This window comes from Oncorhynchus mykiss, chromosome 23 (genome assembly GCF_013265735.2).
Source record: "Oncorhynchus mykiss isolate Arlee chromosome 23, USDA_OmykA_1.1, whole genome shotgun sequence".
Lineage (NCBI taxonomy): Eukaryota > Metazoa > Chordata > Actinopteri > Salmoniformes > Salmonidae > Oncorhynchus > Oncorhynchus mykiss.
In genome coordinates, this window is record NC_048587.1 from 20,919,154 (window position 1) to 20,943,095 (window position 23,942).

General features: G+C 46.0%; 1 protein-coding gene across 12 annotated transcripts in view; it reads left to right on the top strand.

Moving 5' to 3' along the window:
* LOC110502442 (zinc finger SWIM domain-containing protein 8) overlaps positions 1–23,771 on the top strand; it is a 41,725-nt gene extending 17,954 nt beyond the window's left edge. For 2 of the 12 annotated variants that reach the window (XM_036959800.1, XM_036959801.1), the window contains 19 exons: positions 1,728–1,835; positions 2,204–2,285; positions 2,627–2,747; positions 2,861–3,062; positions 6,706–6,881; positions 7,438–9,194; positions 9,381–9,488; positions 9,644–9,768; positions 9,856–10,159; positions 10,333–10,488; positions 10,684–10,906; positions 11,031–11,320; positions 11,473–11,747; positions 11,875–12,372; positions 13,473–13,671; positions 13,872–14,075; positions 14,252–14,371; positions 14,870–15,048; positions 22,210–23,771. In XM_036959800.1, the coding sequence (XP_036815695.1) occupies positions 1,728–1,835; positions 2,204–2,285; positions 2,627–2,747; positions 2,861–3,062; positions 6,706–6,881; positions 7,438–9,194; positions 9,381–9,488; positions 9,644–9,768; positions 9,856–10,159; positions 10,333–10,488; positions 10,684–10,906; positions 11,031–11,320; positions 11,473–11,747; positions 11,875–12,372; positions 13,473–13,671; positions 13,872–14,075; positions 14,252–14,371; positions 14,870–15,048; positions 22,210–22,413 (5,331 nt within the window). In that variant the 3' untranslated portion in view covers positions 22,414–23,771. The remainder of the gene's footprint in view (positions 1–1,727; positions 1,836–2,203; positions 2,286–2,626; positions 2,748–2,860; positions 3,063–6,705; positions 6,882–7,437; positions 9,195–9,380; positions 9,489–9,643; positions 9,769–9,855; positions 10,160–10,332; positions 10,489–10,683; positions 10,907–11,030; positions 11,321–11,472; positions 11,748–11,874; positions 12,373–13,472; positions 13,672–13,871; positions 14,076–14,251; positions 14,372–14,869; positions 15,049–22,209) is intronic. The other 10 variants (XM_036959808.1, XM_036959804.1, XM_036959811.1 and 7 more) reach the window with 10 other exon arrangements.
* Positions 23,772–23,942: the final 171 nt, after the last annotated feature.

The window sequence follows — 23,942 nt, forward strand, 5'->3', positions numbered from 1 at the left end:
TATGCTTAGCCATTTCCATGAATTCAGTCCCCTCACTCTGTAGCCATGAGAGGTGCCATTTTGTCGTGACCAAACCCATATCATCACTCTAAATACTAACCGGGGCACTTATTCCAAAATCTGTTTTAGAACGCAACAGATGTCATTTGTGACTTACGAGTTGCCACTGCCCTCATGAATTGGATATCAAATAATGAGACGTCTTGAAATTAATGCTTCTACAGGTATTATGAGAAATACAGACACACTAGTGCAGTTTTTTGAGGGGTTATGTTAAAATGGGAGCCATTGGTTGTAGATGGGCTTGACCTAGTCCATTATTAATGACCAGTTAAAAAAAAAAAAAGTTAATCCAGTGTCTTGAGTCTGTCTCCTGAGAGCACGTTCACACAATGTGTCAGAATATAGTCGCATCTGTTTTTTAAAGGCACTGTGGTTTCAACAGGATATGATCAAAGTGTGCATTTTCATAGACACCAACTGAACCCACAGTCGGAGTCTTCCCCGTTTCTCTCACTAGGGCGCATGTGCGCGCGCACACAGACACGCACACAGTGCAACTTGACAGTGCTCAATTAGTTCCACCTTACGAAACCACTCCAGAAGATCAACGCGATAAACACTGAACACACACACTGCAGACCAGAACTCTTGACTGTTCCATTTGTAAAGCAACTTACATGAACACCCCTAAAGAACTGTTACATCTAACGTCACTCTCTGAAGAAGCATCATCTAATGAAATATTTTGGTCAGAGAACATTCTAATAGAAGCGCTTCACCGAAAAGTTGAGTAACTGCTTCTAAAAGTTTGGGGGTTAGGGAGGAGTGTGTGGGCAAAGGGCATATATGCTGATGATCTAATCCTATTAAAGAGCATGACATTTTCTTTAGCAGAGTATTAGAGCACAAGCATGCCGCTGTTCCTGCTATTTACCCTGGCTCTTAGTCCACACTTAGCCAATCATTATATTCCCCCCCCCCCCCCCGTTCCTTTTTCTGGTCTCCATCCTGGGCCAGGAATCCTGAGGGTTTCCACTCCCATTCACCACACAGTAGCAGCAGACTACCCCCCCCCCCCCTCTTTTTCCCCTCTAGTCTTTTTTAATGTCAGGTATATTGTAATTTCTTTCTGTGGTGGTGGTGTCTCGTTCTGTACAACACCCACCCCCCAACATTCCATATTCCCTTTAATGACCTTCTGGAGAGCCAACCAAGAGAATAGGCCTTAATCATCAAACCCTGGCCTGGCCCATCTCGCCAACATGTATTATGCATGGGCCACATCCTCCCATTTGCAAATGAGGGGGATCTCTGCCCTGCTCCACAGTGGAGCAGAAGGTATAGCTAAGCAGTAGGCAGCACTCTCACTGCATTCTTAATAAAGTCATCACACAGCAGAGACCACTCCACAGCCTCATGGTCACAGCTAGCTAAGTATTCTAGGCCAGGGGCCACCAGCCTACTATAGTGTGGGAGTTCTGGTTGTGAAGAGGGATATGGCAGCTCAATGTTTCTTGTTTGTTAACAATGTGTAAGTACAGTATGGTTACTGAACAGTTAATGATTGTGAATTTGAAGTTTGTTGCACACCTACAGTTTTATATTTGAATGATCTGTTTATATTTGATTGATCTGCATTTAAACTCACTGTGTGAACAGAAAACAGAGCAAGATGAGATCCTAAATGTATGCTAATGCCTGTCACCCCTGTATTTATCTGCCAGGCGTCTGCAGTGTGCCTGCGAGCCCCCGTTTCAGAGTCCCTGTCCCGGCTGCAGAGGGACCAGCTGCAGAAGTTTGCCCAGTACCTAATCAGCGAGCTTCCCCAACAGGTAAGAATGTCGAACCACACTAGTTGGCTAAATTGTATGTATTAGCACTAGCAACACTGTTGAATCCCAGACACATTTCTCACTCCCTTTTTTAGGCTTTCCAAAAACTATTAGATAATGTGGTTTATGTACTTAAGTTCACCAAGTTAGTCATAAAAATAGATTTTAGTTGAGTGTAAGAACAATGTTGTGTGTTTTACCTCCCAGTGGCTAGGTTTGTAGCGGTAGCTGACCTCAGCCTGTAACCGGCCCAGTCTCAATACTCCCTTTGTCTGTGCTACTGAGATAAATAACACACAGTAGCTACATTGTCTCTCTATGTATTGCATTTAGTACTCATTCAAACTTTTCTGTTATTTCTCCTTCAGATTTTGCCCACAGCCCAGAGGCTCCTGGATGAGCTCCTGTCCTCCCAGTCCACAGCCATCAACACAGTGTGTGGGGCTCCAGGTATGCCCTGGCTGTCTGCTTCTGTTTGCCTCCTGCAGAGGGCAGCCTCTACTCGTCTCACATGGGTTCATAATGTGGTTGGAGATAATAATAATAAGTCAAAGGGCTTCCACTTCCACCACCAATATGAGATGGTGGAGTTGCTTCCCACACCCTCAACTCTAGATAGACCCCCATCTCTGACCATTTGCACTTAAGGTGTTTGCGTGCTTATGTGCTTAGAACACGCTGTAGGGTGGTTCAGATGGGATGTTTCACAAATATCAGCTAAAAACAGTTCTTTACATTTGTTGTATTGTATTTCTTAAGCTTTCTGTTTACTCCCTGCTTTCTGTGTACAGACCCCACTGCTGGCCCCTCGGCCTCTGACCAGAGCACTTGGTATCTAGATGAGTCCACGCTCAGTGACAACATCAAGAAGACGCTGCACAAGTTCTGTGGCCCCTCTCCTGTGGTCTTCAGGTAAGAGAGCAGAGACATGCATGATCAAAGTGGAGTATATTAAGAAGAGGAAAGAGTGTGTGTGTGGAAATATACTTGCTAATCTTTGTAGCGGGTCTTCCCTCCCGGTGCAGTGACGTCAACTCCATGTACCTGTCATCCACGGAGCCACCGGCTGCGGCAGAGTGGGCATGTCTGCTGAGACCTCTGAGGGGGCGGGAGCCTGAGGGGATCTGGAACCTCCTGTCTATCGTCAGGGAGATGTTCAAGAGGAGGGACAGCAACGCTGCACCTCTACTAGAGATCCTCACTGAGCAGTGTCTCACTTATGAACAGGTAACACACACGTAGACACATGTTACATACATACTTATAAACTGGGTGGTTCGAGCCCTGAGTACTGATTGGCCGACAGACGTGGTATATCAGACCATATACCACGGGTATGGAAAAACATGTATTTTTATTGCTCTAATTATGTTGGTGACCACTTTATAATAGCAATAAGACTCCTTTGGGGTTTGTGATGTATGGCTAATATACCACGGCTAAGGGCTGTGGTATATTGACCATATACCACACCCCGTCAGGACTTACTTCTTAATTATATACAGCAAATTACATGTTTGACTGTTTCAATTGGAGAGGGCTTCACTTTATCCATGTGAACGCACAGAGCCTTCTGACGAAATTAGAGGAATTAAAACTCCTCGCTTCTAACTCACGGGCTGCAGTAGTTGCTGTGACTGAGACATGGCTTGACGGGTCTGTGACTGAGACATGGCTCTTTGGGTTATAGCATTCATAGAATTGACCGAAACGGTGGCGGCGTGTGTGTTTTTACTAGGAATTATATGCATTTTAACCCTCGTTCAGATCTGTAAACGGATGGTCTTGAGGTTGCATGGATAGATATACTTCTTCCTAAATGTCGTCCTATACTTGTTGGTCTGCTATCGGCCTCCTAAGCAGAATAATTTCTATGATTTACTTTAAACTAATTGCTGCAATCACAATGTATCGGCAGATAGGGAATGTATCCCGCTTGTCGATTTTAATACGAATGTGCAGTTATCACCCAATAAAAGTACACTAGTAAATGCCCTGTATAACTTTAATCAATTTTTTGGACTAAAACAACTGATTGTTGAGCCAACCCAGGTTTGTATTGACAGTAAATCAACTTTAGATTTGATTATTGTATCAGACCATGAGAATGTCTGTCAGTCAGCAGTCTTAAATATTGGTTTTACGGTAACCTACTGTACTCGTAAGAAATCCAAAATGCTACTAGAGCCAGGTAATAAATACATGAAGGTACTGTCTATGAAACAATACTCAAAGGAATGTTTTGCAGAAGTACTTGGAATTTCAAATCAAATTTTATTGTACACATTTTATTGTACACACACAGCGTGTGCTTCTAGTTCCGACCGTGCAGTAATATCTAACAAGTAATCTAAGAATTTCACAACTACCTTATACACACAAGTGTAAAGGAATGAATAAGAATATGTACATATATTTTGGATTGGTCTCATGTACTAAACTGTGATGTCGATCAAGCTTGGTATCTTTTTAAAGATCTGTTTCTGTCTGACTCCGATTTAAACAAATTTGAATCAGCGGTCAGGGAAATGGATCACTTACGACATCTTAGACCTCATAGGGAAAAGGGATCGCTACCTGGCCAGATTCAGAAGGACAAATCTACAACCAGATTATTATGGTTATATTAACTGTAGAAACCAGGCAAGATACAAAATGGATAAAGCCAAATCCCAACATTACATGTAAGTTGTCATTAACAGCGTCTATCAGCCTTGTAAACTGGAAATGTTAAAGGACATTGGCTCAAACTCCCCATAAGGCAAAATCCTGTAGTATTGGCCTAGATATTGATGATGTTTTATGTTATGACCAGGAAAAGGTTCAAATGATTTTAACATTGTTATTATTTTTTTTACCACGTTAGCCTCATCTCTAGTTAAGAAGTTACCTACCTGCTCTGGACACTATGGCCAGTCTTTCATTAACAACTTTTACCATAGCAAAGGTATCACAATTTGTTTTTGTTTGTGCTGTGCATGGTAACAGAGGACACATTTTCTAATCTACTATGCTTAATAAACAAAGCAACTGGGCTGGATAACCTTCCTGTAAGATTCATAAAGGATAGTGCTTGTGTCACTGCTAAAACGATAACGCATATTGTAAACCTTTCTATAAGTAGTGGTACATTTCCCAAGGATCTCAAAACAGCCCGGGTGGTTCCACTCCACAAATGTAGGAAACTACAGGCCTGTGTCTCCTCAGCACCTTATCCAAAGTTGTTGATAGATTAGTTTTTGATCAACTTGAGGGGTAACTTCTCGAGCACAAACGTCTTTGTGAACTCCAGTCTGGCTTTAGAACACCTCATTCCACTGATACTTGCCTTATCCACATTTTTGACCACATTAAGCAGGAAAGTGAGAAGGGGAACTATACAGGTATGGTCATGTTAGACTTGCAGAAAGCTTTTGATACTGGACCATGATATTCTCTTGATGAAACAGATATGCATGGGTCTAAATGATGTAGCAGTGAATTGGTTTAGGTCTTATCTGACAAACAGAACACAAGTATGAAATGTTGGTGATGTTCTGTCAGAGGCCAAATAAATATCCTGTGGGTAACCGCAGGGATCCATTTTAGGGCCTCTTATTTCTTATATACGTTAATGATATGCCAGATACAGTAAAGTGCAACTCCTGCTTAATGCTGATGATTCAGGTATACTGGTATCAGGGAAGGATATAATAAAAATCACATTTTATTTGTCACATACACATGGTTAACAGATGTTATTGTGAGTGTAGCGAAATGCTTGTAGTTTACATAGAGGAGACACTGAGTAAGAAGTTGCATTTTGTTAGAGATTGGTTGACTGACGGCAAATTGTCGCTACATTTGGGAAAAACTGAATCGATTTTGTTTGGAACAAAACGTAGATCGCTTAAGGCTGACAAGATAAAGGTAAACTGTGCAGGCAAGGAGATTGAATCTAAAACAAGTAACTTATCTTGGTGTGTCCCTAGATCAATCCCTTTCTGGAGGCCTGATTGCTGCTGCTGCAAAAAAGGCAAAGAAATGTTTATCGTAACACTAGATGTTTTAACATCAAAGTTAAGAAACTGCTCGTCTCAACCTTGATTCAGTGTCATGTTGATTACGCTTGCTCTGCTTGTTATAGTGGGCTATCAGAAAAGCTGAAAAAAAGAATGCAGGAGAATGCAAGTCATGCAAAATAATGTTATCATGTATATGCTGAATGTCCCCCACTAGGACCCACATAGGGATACAGGAGTTCCTGGTGGTGGGCTTGTTACTTAAATGATCGTGCCCCAGGTTATATGAAAAACCACATTGATATGGTCTATAACCAACACAGTTACAATACCAGAGCTAGTGTTATGTCTCGTAAAATCCCAAGAGTAAACAGTACTGTGGTGAGCAGGTTTTTCTATATAGGCATTTGTCTATGGAATAGCCTTCCCTTGGAGATCAAACAAATAAAAAAATCAAAATAGCTTTAAAAAGCAGGCAAAGGTTTTAATTTGGACAAGGTTGTCCAAAGAGAAATCACTCCACTGCCCCTTGTGCCCTCTACTGTTGGTCAGGTGTATTTATTTGAAGGATCGGTATGATAGATTGATTTAATGGTTGATTTTTAAGGTTAGGGGGAAGTGCAGTGAAGAGTGCCACTTTTTAGGATGTCAATAAATGAATGTATTTATGGTTGTTTATTATTTGGTCTTGCCTTTTAGTCATTATATGTGTTATTGTTTTTACCATCGAGGACCACTTTGGAAACGAGCTTAATACTTTGAAACGATATCCTCTGGGTCCACATTGTACATTTTGTTGTATGTCTGTTACTCAATATAAATTCAGGACATGATAGGACAGCAGTGACTGTTCTCGCCTTTCTCCTCAGATTATTGGCTGGTGGTACAGCGTGCGTACGTCGGCGTCCCACAGCAGTGCCAGCGGGCACACGGGGCGCAGTAACGGGCAGTCGGAGGTGGCAGCCCACGCCTGCGCCAGCATGTGTGATGACATGGTGGTTCTGTGGAGGCTGGCTGTGCTAGACCCTACCATGAGCCCTCAGAGGTGAGGTCACTTCCCTTTCTGCCTGTTTAATGTTTAGCCTTGGGGCACAGCCCTCCTCCTGTCTCTTACCTTCATTTCACCTCTCACTTTCACAAGCGTTCCCAGGCCTGAATCTGTCTGTGTAGGGTTGATTGTCACTCCTTTTGAGGCTCTGTGAATTTAATCTGATTTGAGTAGTCAGTGTTTGGGACATTGAGTGTTTTATAAATGAGGGCATCTTCCTGATTCACTGTGTCATGTCCGATTCTCAAGGCACAGAGCCAATTTGCTGCTTGGCTTTCAAAGTGTTATGTGCTCTCGCTCTACACACTGACAAAGAAAAATGTGGAATGACTGTCAGATTTCTCTGCAGAAAGCCTTTTTGTGTCTGTGCACTTCTTCCATTTACATTGATGATTTTCTGAACGATACCCATTGTGTGTGTGTGGCAATACATTGGCAATTATACAAATTGTGTGTGTGCCTTTGTGTGCTTGCTTGTTACTATAGTCTCTGCTCTGTGGCTCTTGTTTCCTGGACTGACTATAACAATGTTTATTTTTGCACCATCCTAAAGGCGTTTGGAGCTGGCCTCCCAGCTCAAGCAGTGGCATCTGAAAGTGATTGAGATTGTGAAGCGAGGGCAACATCGCAAGTCCCTGGACAAACTGTTCCAGGGCTTCAAGCCAGCCGTGGAGTCCTGCTACTTTAACTGGGAGGTGGCCTACCCACTGCCAGGCATCACCTACTGCAGTGCTGACAAGAAGAGCGCCTCCTTCTGCTGGGCCAGGGCAGTGCAGCAGCAGAGAGGGGCCAAGGCTGGCCTGGCTGGAGACACCTCTGAACTTGGAGGAGGAGGAGGGAGATCTGGCAGCTCTGAGGGAGGTGGGGGAGACTACAAGGGCAGAACTCCCCAACAAGAAGTGGCTGTCAGGCCCAAAGAGACCATTGTGAGCAAGAGGAAGGGGTTGTCGGCCGGGGGCGGAGGAGGGGTCCTAGTGCGGCTAGGGGGCAGTGTCTGTCTTTCTCTAGAGGAGGGCAGTAGTAAGGGGATGTACAAAGGCGCAGGTTCCTCCTCGTCCATTGGGGGCAAGGCTAAGCTGGCCCAGGGGGGGAAGTCGTCCTCCGGGGGATCAGGAGGGGTAGGGGGAAAACACCAAGCGGCCAAGCGGCGCACCAGCAGTGAGGACAGCTCCCTGGAGCCTGACATGGCCGAGCTGAGCCTGGATGATGGCTCCAGTCTGGCGCTGGGCGCCGAGGCCAGTAACACCTTTGACTTCACACCCCCGCCACCCGAGATGCTACCCTCACCAAGCCCGCTACTCAGAGAGCCACACAAATACAGTGGGGGAGGGAAAGGGGCCGGAAACATGCCCAAGGAGCGCTCCTTCGAGGTCAAACGTGTCACTCTTGCTGCCACCCTGCCTGCCACTGAGTCCCAGCCCGCCTTCCCCCTCAAGGAGAACGCCGCTGTCGTCGTGGAAGCGGCTGTTGCCTTGGAGAAGGAGGTGGAAGTAGAGATGGAGGTGAATGGAAATAAGGAGGTGGCCCCCGCTGGAGACGCTCGGCTCTCCACCTCAGTCGCTGTTGTTACCGTGACTGCTGCTGCCGCCAAGCCACCGCGGGGTGGGCGCCGAGAAACTGGAGCTGGAGCCGTAGCCCTGCCCAATCAGAGCCCAGGGGCAGGGGGAGACCCTGTTGGAGAGGATGACTACCGGGCCTACTACCTAAATGCAGCCTCTGAGGAGGGGGCAGAGAGAGTGCCAGAGAACAACCATGAGGAGGAACCAGACATCTTTGCTGGGATCAAGCCACTGGAGCAGGAGGGCCAGATGGAGGTGCTGTTTGCATGTGCAGAGGCCCTCCACGCCCATGGCTACAGCAACGAGGCCTGCAGACTGGCAGTGGAGCTGGCTGGAGACCTGCTGGCCAACCCTCCAGACCTGAAGGTGGAGCAGCCCCAGACGAAGGGTAAGAAGAGCAAGGTGTCCACCAGCAGGCAGACCCAGGTGGCCACCAACACCCTGGTCAAGACCTCCTTCCTGCTGACGGTGCTGAGCGAGAGGCTGGAGCTCCACAACCTGGCCTTCAGCACGGGCATGTTCTCCCTGGAGCTGCAGAGGCCCCCAGCCTCCACCAAGGCCCTGGAGGTCAAGCTGGCCTACCAGGAGTCAGAGGTGGTGGCTCTGCTGAAGAAGATCCCTCTGGGCCTGGTGGAGATGACGTCCATACGGGACAGGGCCGAGCAGCTCCGAGACGGGAACTTCTGTGACTACAGGCCTGTCCTGCCCCTCATGCTGGCCAGCTTCATATTTGATGTGCTGTGTACCCCAGGTGACTCTCGCTATACATGTCAAATGTTCTCTGTTTGAACTCACACAATACATACAACAAACCGTATATATGCAAACAGATGTAGAACTTTTACTTGCTAATTGATCAGAATTACATATCATGCCGTCATCACACTAGTGAGACTTCCAGTAATTAATATTTCACCCCTCCCCCTCCTTTATTTTGTTTGTACAGTTGTCTCCCCCACAGGTTCCCGTCCTCCCAGCCGTAACCGGAACAACGAGATGCCTGGAGACGAGGAGCTGGGCTTTGAGGCTGCTGTCGCAGCACTGGGTAAGTTTTTACATTTACACCTTCAGTAAGTGGTAGGCACTACATTCAATTAGTGATACTTAAATAGGAAAACGTCCAGGTACCAGTTTGGCTTTGAAACTGAACTCGTTTGCTGCCGTCTGTTCATATTTCTACCTCCCTTTTTCCGGCTGTAGGTATGAAGACCACAGTGAGCGAGGCAGAGCACCCTCTGCTGTGTGAGGGGACCAGGAGAGAGAAAGGAGACTTGGCTCTGGCTCTTATGATCACATACAAGGATGACCAGAGCAAGCTGAAAAAGGTAGCTCTTGGTTTCCACACTGTAGCTAGTAGAATGAACTACTTACCAAATAATGATTGTGATGACTCTCGCTCTGTGACCTCTTAGATCCTGGACAAGCTGCTGGACAGAGAGAGCCAGACCCACAAGCCCCAAACCCTGAGTTCCTTCTACTCCAGCAAGCCAGCTGCCAGCAGCCAGAGGAGCCCGTCCAAGCACGCTGCCCACAATGCTCACGGACACGGAGGTGCCACCGGAGGGGTGTCCAAACACGCCCCAAACGCCACGGCTGCAGCTGGGTCCTCCTCTGTGCAAGTGGTGGCTGCTGGTGGGGCAGCAGGACAACTGGCGGGCAGTGGGGTGCAGAACAACGCCACACCCGGAGAGGGCGTCAGTGAGGCCAGAGAACAAGGTGAGACACAGACAGGGTGGTTATGTTGTACTGTACCTGTCCTGCACTGAATGTTGTTACCCTACCTATACAAAACAGATTTGTTGAAAATGGAAGGAATCCTTTGAATCCAACCCTCACTGTTGCTACTGTACGCATGTAAAACGTATTCAATACTTAACCTATTGTCTCAGCAGATGGCGCCCAGCCTGTGTCATGTGACCAGCCGAGTGAGGCGGTCCCATTCAAGCCCGAGGGCACTGTGCCTAGTCGCTTGGCGCTGGGAGGACGGGGGGCATACAGCGGGCGCTGCTGGGGCTCTCCTGTCCGCCAGAAGAAGAAACACACAGGTAACCAACTAACCATGACCCTCAACCTCAGATTAAGACACAGGCTGTGTCTCTAATAACAGCCTATACTACTGTATAGTGTGCACTGCATTTGACCAGGGACATGTCATATGACTGGAATGGCTTCTAGAGGTAGTATTGACATGTGGCTGACTAGAAGTTTTAGGTTTAATGGTTTTAATATTGTTGTCCCAGGCATGGCGAGTATCGACAGCAGTGCTCCTGAGACCACCTCAGACAGCTCCCCCACCCTCAGCCGACGTCCACTCAGAGGGGGCTGGGCTGCGGCCTCCTGGGGGAGGGGCCAGGACAGTGACAGCATCAGCAGCTCTTCCTCTGATTCGCTGGGCTCCTCCTCATCCAGTGGCTCTCGCAGGGCCGGAGGGGGAGCTAGGGCAAAGAGCACAGACACCAGCAGGTGAGTGACTCCTCCTACATATTCTATACACGTCTTGATGCTTTCTAATTATTGAAGAACTTAACTAAGGTATTGACAAAAATATGCTAATACCCTGAATTTCCTCCTTCCGCCACCCTCTTAGGTATAAAGGGCGTCGTCCTGAGTGCCATGCACCACATGTGCCCAACCAGCCATCGGAGGCGGCGGCTCACTTCTACTTTGAGCTGGCCAAGACGGTGCTGATCAAGGCCGGGGGCAACAGCTCCACCTCCATCTTCACCCAGCCCTCAGCCAGCGGGGGCCACCAGGGTCCCCACCGCAACTTGCACCTCTGTGCCTTCGAGATTGGCCTGTACGCCCTGGGCCTGCACAACTTTGTCTCGCCCAACTGGCTATCCAGGACCTACTCCTCCCACGTCTCCTGGATCACAGGTGAGGTTTATAAAAATAAAATAATCTAGTTCATCCCAGAAGTTTTTTTTTATTTATTTTTTTTTAATAGTCCATGAGACACGGGTAGCTAGCTATAAGCTTGGTCTGGTCCACCACACTTTACATGAGTGTCTCCTCCTCTCCCCCTCCAGGCCAGGCCATGGAGATTGGCAGTGCTGCCCTCAACATCCTGGTGGAATGCTGGGACGGGCACCTCACCCCTCCCGAGGTGGCATCACTGGCAGACAGGGCATCACGGGCGCGGGACCCCAACATGGTTCGCGCTGCGGCCGAGCTGGCCCTGAGCTGCCTGCCCCATGCACACGCCCTCAACCCCAATGAGATCCAGAGGGCCCTGGTGCAGTGCAAGGAACAGGTACATGTCCGGTACTCTTCAGTTCTGCAGAAGACACATCGGACTACTCATGTAGGCTGGGCATCTTTTTATTCTTTTACCCTTTTATCCATTTTGTCCTGAAAATTCACTTTTTTTCCTTCTTAATCTCATAATTTCTTCTCCCTCTCCCCCCCCCCCCCCTCCTCTCTCCCTGCAGGACAATCTGATGCTAGAGAAAGCCTGTATGGCTGTAGAGGAGGCAGCCAAGGGGGGCGGTGTGTACCCTGAGGTTCTGTTTGAGGTGGCCCACCAGTGGTACTGGCTCTATGAGCAGACAGTAGGAGGGGGCTCAGGGGCCCAGCGCGAGGGCCCGGGACGCTGCAGGGCCAACGGTGGAGCTGGGAGAAGGCCCCCGGAGACTGGTCACGGTGTGACGGACAACAGTGGCAACATGGAGTCCTCTGGTGTTGCCACAGTTACTGCCTCTGTGACAGCAGCGGCTGTGGTGCCCGTCATCTCTGTGGGCTCCACCATCTACCAATCACACGCCCTTCCTGGCTCTGCCATGGCCCACCCCCACTCCCAGGGCCTGCATCCCTACACTACCATCCAGGCCCACCTGCCCACTGTCTGCACCCCCCAGTACCTGGGGCACCCGCTGCAGCATGTCCCCCGGCCCACTGTGTTCCCCTTGTCAGGGGGTGCGTACCCACAGGTAAGAGGACTGTCTGGAGGCATCATGGGAGGGAGGATAGAGAGGGTAAGACTGATGGAGACAGAGAGCTGGGAGAGAGATGGTGGGGAGAACTGATAAGATGTTCAAATCAAATTGAGTTGCTTGGGCTTCCAGTGAAATACTGTGTTGCTAGTTCTTCTTTCCGTAATAGCTTCCATATACTTAGAGGACATTAAGTCTCCCTATAGACCCCAGCCTCTGCTTCACACTACATGCCGGGATTCTCTCAGTCCCTAGATCCCTCAAACTCAATTCTGGACCTTTTTTCCACTCTTTTTATTGTTACCCTCTAATTAGGGACTGATTTAGACCTGGGAAACAGGTATGTGCAGTTCTTTATCAGGTAGAACAGAAAGCCAGCAGGCTCCGGACCTCGTAGGGTAAGAGTTGAACACACCTCCCCTATAACATAACAGAGAATAGCTGATGGCAGAGACTGCTCCACCACGTCTTTGACTCGCAAGATCCAACAGTTTTGAATTCCATTTATTTATTTTTCATTGTTGTTTTGGTAACTGTTTCTCAAGTTTTGTTATTTTAACGACCTTTTGTTCAGTTTGTGAAGTTTGAATTGATATGGAGAAGGGAGGGAGAGTTGGGAGGGAACTGAACGAGTACAATATTGAAACTAAGTTTCAAGGAGACTCAACTAGACAATTGGACCACTGCGAAGTGATCAGTATGCACCTGGTGTACCTACAGTGTTTGACTTTGAAAATCTTTTTTCTTTTCTACTTACGCTACATTCTCTCTTGTGCATGTCAGGAAATTTGAGCGGAAATGATGGGAGAATTTATTAGTATTGACTGACAGCCACTCCGTAACTATAGGCTGAAAAAAGTAAATGGAGACGCAAGCACACCATGCCTTAAACCCCCCCCAAGGGCTCAGTGGGGAAATCTGACAACCTTTGTTTCACTATATGAATGATAAATGACTCATCTCTTATTGTAATAAGCCCACGGCCATTGTCTTCCGTCACTCCTACATGTCACTCGTCCCTTAGTGCGATATTCTTATGCACTATCTGACGTAAGACAGTGGCCCGCAACAGAGAATAGCATCTAACTAATTTTAAGTGTGTATGTGTGCCCTCCCAGGGAATGCACCCGGCCTTTATCGGTGCCCAGTACCCGTTCTCAGTGGCCACCGGCCCCCATCCGCCCATGGCAGCAACTGCGGTCACCTTCCCTGGTATTCCCGTGCCGTCCATGACCCAGATCGCCGTCCACCCTTACCACACTGAGACCGGCCTGCCTCTGAGCACCACTGTAGCAGGTGAGCGGAGACCACTGCTGCGTGTGTGTTTGCACACGTCCATGTGTATGATGTGTTGTCTGTCTATAAACGTCAAATAGTAATCTACTTAGCATGTTAGCTGATGTAGTTGATGGATCACATTCAACAGGAACAACTTTTAAAAAAGAAAACATTTACTTGATGGATGTTTTATAATGGGCTCTCCATGGCACTCTCAGGAGCCACGACTTTTTCCTCTTTCTATCCAGTAGGTGGCGTCCATTCAGGCGCCACAATCCAGGCCATTCAGGGGTCATCTCTTCCTGGTATGTCTTCCCAGCCCGTCTCATTGGTCAGCGCCCCCTTCCCGTCTGAAGACGAGCAGCATAGCCAGCCAATCAGCCAGCAGGGTCTTCACTACCTGCACTCAGCCTACAGAGTTGGTGAGGAATATACCTATGGAATATACCTATGCTTTTTTGTCCATGATAAGATTCTCTAGATGTAATACTAGATGGTATATGCACTGTGAATATCAGTTCTGTCATTTGCGATTGTTATGCTTTCTATTCAAAGTAATTGGCATTAACTGTGATATTTGACCCTGGCTCTTTGATAGGCATGCTGGCTTTGGAGATGCTTGGAAGGAGGGCTCACAACGACCACCCCAATAACTTCTCCCGCAGCCCCCCATACACGGAGGATGTCAAGTGGCTCCTGGGCCTGGCTGCACGGCTAGGTGAGAAAGGGGCAGGGATGAAGAGGGCATGCTGCGGGCATCTTGGATTCTAGTAGTTTCATCTATTAAGGTGTTTTGGGAAAACAGGGAAATATTGATTTGAATTATTTATGCACCATCATCATAACCTCTGGTGGTTGAAGAAGGCGAAGACTAGAGTTGAATGCTAAGACACACAAACATATCAATATCAGAGAACTGAATTTTCTGTGTATGTTGAGAGGATTCTACTGAAATGATTCTGCCAGAATTCAAAGTGTAACATACTGTATCTTTGTTTAAAAAAAATAAAAAATGATAATAATTAGGATCCCCATTAGGCGACCCAAACTGCGACAGCTAGTCTTACTGGGGTCCGCACTTAGAGACAAAATACTTTACAATTTACATACATTTTAAAACATTAACATGTAGTGTCTGTGTGCGCATCCGTTAGCCATAGACTTTCGCTAACTGTCAGCAAAGCGTAAATGCTCACCATTCTCTCATCCTCTCCAGGTGTGAACTACGTGTACCAGTTCTGTGTGGGTGCGGCTAAGGGTGTGCTCAGCCCCTTCGTCCTTCAGGAGATCATCATGGAGGCTCTCCAGAGACTCAACCCCGCCCACATCCATGCCCACCTCCGCACGCCCGCCTTCCATCAGCTTGTGCAGCGCTGCCAGCAGGCCTATCTACAGGTAACACCAGAGCCCAGGCCACAAACGACCCCTAGACCAGGGTTCCCCAACTGGCGGCCTGATTTTATTTGGCTCCCCAAGTTTTTATTTTTATTTTTATGAACAAAAATAAATAATCATTTAAATTGTTGTACATAAGACTGTAAAAACAACAGTAAATCAGTTTAGTGATTTTAGTTTTGGAAACCTGTTCCAAAGTATTCCAACACATAGTGGCTTTGGAAAGTATTCAGACCCCTTCACTTTTCCCACATTTTGTTACAGCCTTATTCTGAACTGGATTTAATATATTTTTTTCTGGGGCTGCCTAAGTGGGGCAGCGGTCTAAGGCACTGCATCGCAATGCTAGCTGCGTTACTACAGATCCTGGTTTGATACCGGGCTGTGTCACAGCCGGCCACGACTGGGAGACCAATGAGGCGACGCACAATTGGCCCAGCGTCATCCGTCTGTGAGCTGAAGCGCAGCTGGGCCATGCAGCAAGACAATGATACAAAACACACAATCAAGTCTACATGAAAATGGTTAAAAAGCAACAAATTTTAAGTTTTGGAATTGCCTAGTCAAAGTCCAGAACTAATCCCTATTGATATGTTGTGGCAGGACTTAAAACGTGCAGTTCATGCTTGAAAACCCACAAATGTCGCGGAGTTAAAGCAGTTCTGCATGCAAGAGTGAGCCAAAATTCCCCAACAGCGATGTGAGAGTCTGATCAACAACTACAGGAAGCATTTGGTTGCAGTCATTGCAGCTAAAGATGGCAATTACTTTTTCACAAAGGTTAATTGAGTGTTCCATTTTTTTTTTGTAAACTCACTTTCCCTTTATCTAATATTAAGTTTTGGTTTCACGACACTGTAGTTGAGTGCTACAAACTTTTGTAAAGGGAGACTCCGGAGTGCATCCACTGGATTGCCTGCTCTGATGGGGAAGCGGCTAACAGGCTATGACTGTTGCAAAGCTGAAAGGCATGTTGGCCTCTGGAGATTCTGCGCTAGCTCACATGCACATTTAATTCCTTGCTGTGGTTTGAGTCACTGTCTTTCTGCTTTCAACAAGGCTAGATTAAACCGATGTGTGGGCTTTTAAGGTGAATGTTCAAATTCTCAAAATGAACACTGCTTTATGAGCGTGAACATAGTCACACACACCACCTCTTCCTATCTGCCCCAGTTTCAACTGACTTGCTCTACCACCTGCATAATGTGTTCTTGCACACACTTTCACAAGTGTGTGTGTGTGTCGACATATTTGTTGTCAGCTGACAGTGTCCGCGTGACACATGCTCTCCTCTATCTCATCAGGCTGTTAATGAGATGAGGTATCTGATGGGTTGTACTCAAGCGGGAAATATACCATGACTAACAGTGAGTCATCTCCTCAGTCACAGGAGAGGAATTAATTCCATATGTTGGGTGTCATTATGGATATGTTCACCAGAAGAAGCTGGTGGGAGGAGCTATAGTAGGACTGGCTCATTGTAATGGCTGGAATTGAATAGAGGGAATTGAGTCAAATGTGGTTTCCATATATTTGATGTTTGATATAGTTAAATGTGTTCGTCTTTACAATGAGCCCATCCTCCTATAGCTCCTCCCACCAGCCTCCTCTGATGTTTACCAACTGTCTTTCTCTGTAATTGGTTCCTCATCTCCCTTAGAACACATCCTGCTTAAATGAAGCTCCAGTAAATGAGGTCAAAATAGTAACTTTTGAGGTTCTCCTATTGAAGTTTAAAGGACTCTCCACACTCACCCGATCAATGAATCACTTGTCATTTATTTAGGCGTCAGACCATCAGAGCATATAAAAACACACAATGACAAAGGCCACATACAGGTAATGTGCGTCAATGCAATCAGACATGATGAGCAACACTTGTGTACAACACAAACGCCAGGAGGCACATCAGTAATCATTTATCTCCGAAAATGTGTGACTTCATTGAGACAGTCATTTTTTTAAATGTATGGTATGTATGTATGTATGTATGTATGTATGTAAAAAAGTGTCAGGTTTGAGAACCATCATAAATGACAGGAACCACATAATGCGTCCGGGGGGGTTAGGGGGAAACATATTAAAGCATGACACTCATGTCAAAATTATCATTAAGCCTTGATGGATGTAAAGTGCCACGCATATGAATCCAAAAGAGTTTCCTTTGGCACAGCTTTTTACCTCTGGATGAAGGTTTAAACTTTTTCAATACCCTGAAATCGTGAAGATTTGTTAGTGGCAGCCAAAAGGGTAATTTTCACCATTACACCTTATGGTGCTCTTGCTCACATTCGTTTCTTAAGCTGCCTAGAGATTTTCCCAACATACAAAATACCACATGGGCAACATAAGATGACAATAACATTCATGGTGTTATATGTAATATAATGATTTCAGATAGTCCTGAATTAATCATGAATAATGAAAGAAAGTTAAATGGGGTATGATATTTATGCCTCTTTATCACTCATCATTATTCACGATTCATTCAGGACTATCTGTAATCATGGTAGTAAACCACAACGTAAACTCAGCAAAAAAAGAAAATGTCCCCTTTTCAGGACCCTGTCTTTTAAAGATAATTTGTAAAAATCGAAAACTTCACAGATCTTCATTGTAAAGGGTTTAAACACAGTTTCACTTGTTCAATGAACCATAAGCAATTAATGAACTTGCACCTGTGGAACGGTCGTTAAGACACTAACAGCTTACAGACGGAAGGCAATTAAGGTCACAGTTATAAAAACTTAGGACACTAAAGAGGCCTTTCTACTGACTATGGAAAAACACCAAAAGAAAGATGCCCAGGGTCCCTGCTCATCTGCGTGAATGTGCCTTAGGCATGCTGCAAGGAGGCATGAGGACTGCAGATGTGGCCAGGGCATTACATTGCAATGTCTGTGAGATGCCTAAGACGGTGCTACAGGAAGACAGGACGGACAGCTGATCGTCCTCGCAGTGGCAGATCACGTGTAACAACACCTGCACAGGATCGGTACGTCCGAACATCACACCTGCAGGACAAGTACAGGATGGCAACAAAAACTGCCTGAGTTACACCAGGAATGCACAATCCCTCCATCAGTGCTCAGACTGTCTGCAATAGGCTGAGAGAGGCTGGACTGAGGGCTTATAGGCCTGTTGTAAAGGCAGGTCCTCACCAGACATCACCGGCAACAATGTCGCCTGTACTCTGGAGCGAGATTGAGGTGGCGGGTCCGTCATGTTGTAGGGCGGTGAGTCACAGCATCATCGGACTGAGCTTGTTGTCATTGCAGGCAATTTCAACGCTGTGCATTACAGGGAAGACATCCTCCCTCATGTGGTACCCTTCCTGCAGGCTCATCCTGGCTCAGGCTCATCCTCCTGCATGACAATGCCACCACGCACAGAATGAACAGTATGGCTGATTTCTCTCTGTTTGAAGAGTGGGGTAACATCTCACAGCAAATCTGGTGCAGTCCATGATGAGATGCACTACAGTACTTGATGCAGCTGGTGGCAACACCAGATCAAATCAAATCAAATGTATTTATATAGCCCTTCGTACATCAGCTGATATCTCAAAGTGCTGTACAGAAACCCAGCCTAAAACCCCAAACAGCAAGCAATGCAGGTGTAGAAGCACGGTGGCTAGGAAAAACTCCCTAGAAAGGCCAAAACCTAGGAAGAAACCTAGAGAGGAACCAGGCTATGAGTGGTGGCCAGTCCTCTTCTGGCTGTGCCGGGTGGAGATTATAACAGAACATGGCCAAGATGTTCAAATGTTCATAAATGACCAGCATGGTCGAATAATAATAAGGCAGAACAGTTGAAACTGGAGCAGCAGCACGGTCAGGTGGACTGGGGACAGCAAGGAGTCATCATGTCAGGTAGTCCTGGGGCATGGTCCTAGGGCTCAGGTCAGTTGAAACTGGAGCAGCAGCACGGCCAGGTGGACTGGGGACAGCAAGGAGTCATCATGTCAGGTAGTTCTGGGGTATGGTCCTAGGGCTCAGGTCCTCAAAGAGAGAAAGAAAGAGAGAAGGAGAGAATTAGAGAACGCACACTTAGATTCACACAGGACACCGAATAGGACAGGAGAAGTACTCCAGATATAACAAACTGACCCTAGCCCCCCCGACACACAAACTACTGCAGCATAAATACTGGAGGCTGAGACAGGAGGGGTCAGGAGACACTGTGGCCCCATCCGAGGACACCCCCGGACAGGGCCAAACAGGAAGGACAAATTTTGGTCTCCTAAAATGGGGGGGACTATGTACAAAACGTGCTGTAATTTCTAAATGGTTCACCTGATATGGATGAAAATCCCCTCAAATTAAAGTTGACAGTCTGCTCTTTAAACTCATAGTCATTGTATCATAAAAAAAAGTGTCACTGTCCCAATACTTTTGGAGTCACTGTATACGCTTTAGGGTTAAATGTGGTTATACGTGTAACATAGCAGTTTCTCTTAGTTTTCACACTTTTGCCCAGCAACTCTTGGCGTACTGGGAAGAGGAACCTCCATCGAAGAAACGCTGTTCCATGACTGTAGCCTTGTAAACGTAATCGTCAGTGGAGTGGCTCAGGCGTCCGTCTACAGAATTGACTCCTAGGTAAACCGTTTAAGTGCATTAGGATGCGCACTGTAAGCTAAAATAAGTGTTATGGTCTGCCTTTTTGATAGAGGGTGGTGATGAGGTTACCATCAGAGACCATTATTCACATATCTAGAAAATATAAATATTTCTAGCCACATTCTATGGAGAACTTGAGATCAGGGTTTATATCATTTGAGGAAAGAGACAAATTCATTACGTTAATCCTGACTTCCAGTCCAAATGTACAAGATATCATCAATATATCTCATATTGAAATTACTGTCTAAAATTGCAGCAGTACCATAGGGCAGTGTGTACCCTATTCAGTCATATTCCATTAAACCACACCATTGTGAGCAAAATGAAGCGCTCTCTGTTTCCCGTTAATAATTTATCAATTTAAACTCATTATGATACAGAATTTGTCCTGAGAGGTTAACAAAAATAAGTACCTGCTCAAGGCTGGGACTAAAAATGCACTGTACTGGAGATGTGCGGAATTCTCATCACTTCATTAATGCCCTCAAGGGCTTACCCTGAGATGGAGGGATGTGATTTAAATTAACAAATGTAAACCTAGTTACAGGTGGCTGTATCAATATACAAAAGTATGGACACCCATTCAAATTAGTGGATTCTGCTATTTCAACCACACACGTTGCTGACCGGTGTATAAAATTGAGCACATAGCCATGCAGTCACCATTGGACAAACATTGGCAGTAGAATGATCTTACTGAAAAGCTGACTTTCAACGGGGTACCGTCGTAGGATGCCACCTTTCCAACAAGTCAAGTTTGTCAAATTTCTGCCCTGCTAGAGCTGTCCTGGTCAACTGTAAGTGGTGTTATTGTGAAGTGGAAATGTCTAGTAGCAATAATGGCTCAGCTGCGAAGTGGTAGGCCACACAAGCTCACAAAACAGGACTCCCCGGGGCTGTGGTGCATCAAAATCATCTGTCCTCGGTTGCAACACTCACTACCGAGTTCCAAACTGCCTCTGGAAGCAATGTCAGTACAAGAACTGTTCGTTGGAAGCTTCATGAAATGGGTTTCCATGGCCTAGCAACCGCACACAAGCATAAGATCACAATGCGCAATACCAAGTGAATGCTGGAATGGTGTAAAGCTCGCCGCTGTTAGACTTTGGAGCAGTGGGAACATGTTCTCTGGAGGGATGAATCACGCTTCACCATCTGGCAGTCCGACGGACGAATCTGGGTTTGGCAGATGCTTGGAGAAAGCTATCTGCCAACTGTAAAGTTTGGTGGAGGAATAATGGTCTCGTCTGTGTTTTATGGTTTGGGATGGTCCCCTTATTTCCAGTGAAAGGAAATCTTAATGCTACAGCATACAATGACATTCTAATCTATTCTGTGGTTCCAACTCTGTGGCAACAGTTTGTGGAAGGCCCTTTCCTGTTTCAGCACGACAATGCACCCATACACAAAGCGAGGTCCATACAGAAATGGTTTGTTGAGATCGGTGTGGAAGAACTTGACTGGCCTTCACAGAGCCCTGACCTCAACCCCATTGAACACCTTTTGGATGAATTGGAACGCTGACTGCGAGCCAGGCCTACTGCCCAATGTCAGTGCCCAACCTCACTAATGCTTTTTGTGGCTGAATAGAAGCAAGTCCCTGCAGCAATGTTCCAACCTCTAGTGGAAATCCTTCCCAGAATAGTGTAGACTGTTATAGCAGGAAAGGGGGGACCAACTCCATGTTAATGCCCATGATTTTGGAATTTTATTTTATTTTTTTTATTTTACCTTTATTTAACCAGGCAAGTCAGTTAAGAACAAATTCTTATTTTCAATGACGGCCTGGGAACAGTGGGTTAACTGCCTGTTCAGGGGCAGAACGACAGATTTGTACCTTGTCAGCTCGGGGGTTTGAACTCGCAACCTTCCGGTTACTAGTCCAACGCTCTAACCACTAGGCTACCCTGCCGCCCCTGCCGGAATGAGATGTCAGATGAGCAGGTGTCCACATACTTTTGGTCATGTCGTGTATAACACTGGCAGTGGACCACATATGTTTATCTATATTCCCACCAAACACTATTGTTCAATCCAAATCAATCCCAAATCAAATCAATCCCAAATCCCTATGTACTTGTGTAAATCTGAATGGATTGGTATTCACAATGTTCATATTCTTGAAGAACGTAAGCTCTTGCTTTGAGACCACAACATCAACCAAAACTGCTGAATAGCATTTCTAATAGCTCTATATTGAAAATACTTTGAAGAATAGCCGAGATTAAATGATTTATTCACTCTCTACCTGGTTTTATGATTTGTCATTTAAGTTCAGACTTGAGTATTTTTCATTAAAATAAAAATGTATAACAAAGAACACTTCCCGAAACCCAAATTTGGGTCATGACCCACCAGTTGAGAAATTGCTGCTCTACAAGTTCATTGGGGGTAGTAGGAGGTAGGGGTTGGTTTAGGATCTGGGTGCCCTGTCTGTGACTAACATTGACATAAGTAGTAAAGTAGATTACCCTTTGGTGCCCTGTTTGACTCAGTTAATCTGCTCCTCTGTCCCACCCGTCGTCCCCCACTGCAGTATATCCACCACCGGCTGATCCACCTGACCCCGGCCGACTACGACGACTTTGTCAACATCATCCGCAGTGCCCGCGGGGCCTTCTGTTTGACCCCTGTGGGAATGATGCAGTTCAACGACGTGCTTCAGAACCTGAAGAGGGGCAAGCAGACCAAGGAGCTGTGGCAGCGCATCTCTCTGGAGATGGCCACCTTCTCCCCATGACTGTGAGGGCAGTGGGAGTGGGAGAGGAACGACGCTCCCACCCCACAAACCCACAGCCCTGTCGAGCTCTGGCTCTCTCCATCGACATTTGGCTCTGCCTCGAATGCTCTCCCCATCCGCCTCCCTGGCCTCTCCTTCACCTGACCTGACGTCAACCCTCCTTGTGTACCTTGATGTACATACCCTACACAGCACACAGGCAGCACAATCAACCTCCATTCCCCACCCTTTTAGATGTCATAACTGTGTGAGACGCAGAGCTTTGTGGAAAGCTGAAAGGGAATCAGCTTATGTTGTGTTCTGTTTCTGTTCGTGACTGAATTGCGTTTCCCATTGTCATGATTCATGTCTCTGTGTAACTTCCTGTAACATATATTCCCCCTCATCCTCCCAACTTTCCTTCCAGAAGCAGTCACGAAGGAGTACTTTTTGGTTGCTTGGGGCATATAAGTTGTCATTTATTTTGTTGTTGGTTGGTTATTTTATTGAAACCACTGAGTAAGTCAGATTCATACTGCAACATTCCACTGTCCTGGGGGGAGTTAGCCTCCACCAGTCACTACGGATCTGAATTTTGGGTATTCTGACAGTGTTTAAACAAGAAAGTTAAAAAAAATTGACAAAAAACAGTTTGTTGAAATAATAAAATGAAAAGAAATGTAATATGAAAATAGTAACCTGAGTACGGGTCAGGATTCTTTTAGTGTTTTGTTTTATCTTTTTGATATTTTGAATGATGTGTATGCAGAGAGGAATTTTGAGAATGAGAGAGTGTAACGTGAGTGTTGTGTGGGTTCCCTTTTCCGATTCAGCGGTTTGAGGTTTTGGGTCTGGGAACACGGGTGTCTGGCTGGACCATACTCATTGGCCCTTTTTGAGTGGGTCAAGAGTGCAAGTGGATGGCCTTTTGCAAATCTCAAGTACAATCATCCAATCAAATATCAGGATCACATAAAGGATGAGTGGACATGCTATTTACATGCCCTACACATCTAGAATCATAAAAGTGCTATGCTCAGAAAGGCTTATATGCAGACTGGGTTTCCAGGTTACATCCATCAGCTGTTACTGTGGAATTCATGTCCACTGTCCATTGATGTTCTATAGGGGACGTTGCCAGATCCCTGTGTTCCAAACCTGCACCTCCAACCCTGCTCTGGAGCTCACGGGTGATGTGACTTAGTAGAAAATGTACTGTGATATTTTTGTATTCCTCAGTGTAGCTTGGTTGGGGAAAAAAAAAAGTATATATATAAATTGTGCTGATTGCAAGAGGTTGTAATTTAGAATAAAAGAAAAAAGGACATAAAGCAATACTGAAATGTAGAGTTTACTTAATAAAGGTTATTCAAAACACATATGTACTGTAATTTATTTTGTGGGTGGAGAGTACAAAAAATGGACATGATCAAAATTGATCGGTAGTGTACACAGATTTGCAGATATTGCAAGTGCAGCAGAATGTTTGTTTCTAGCTCCAACTGTAGTAATGCCTAGCAATAAAACATTTTTTTTAAACAATCCAGAGA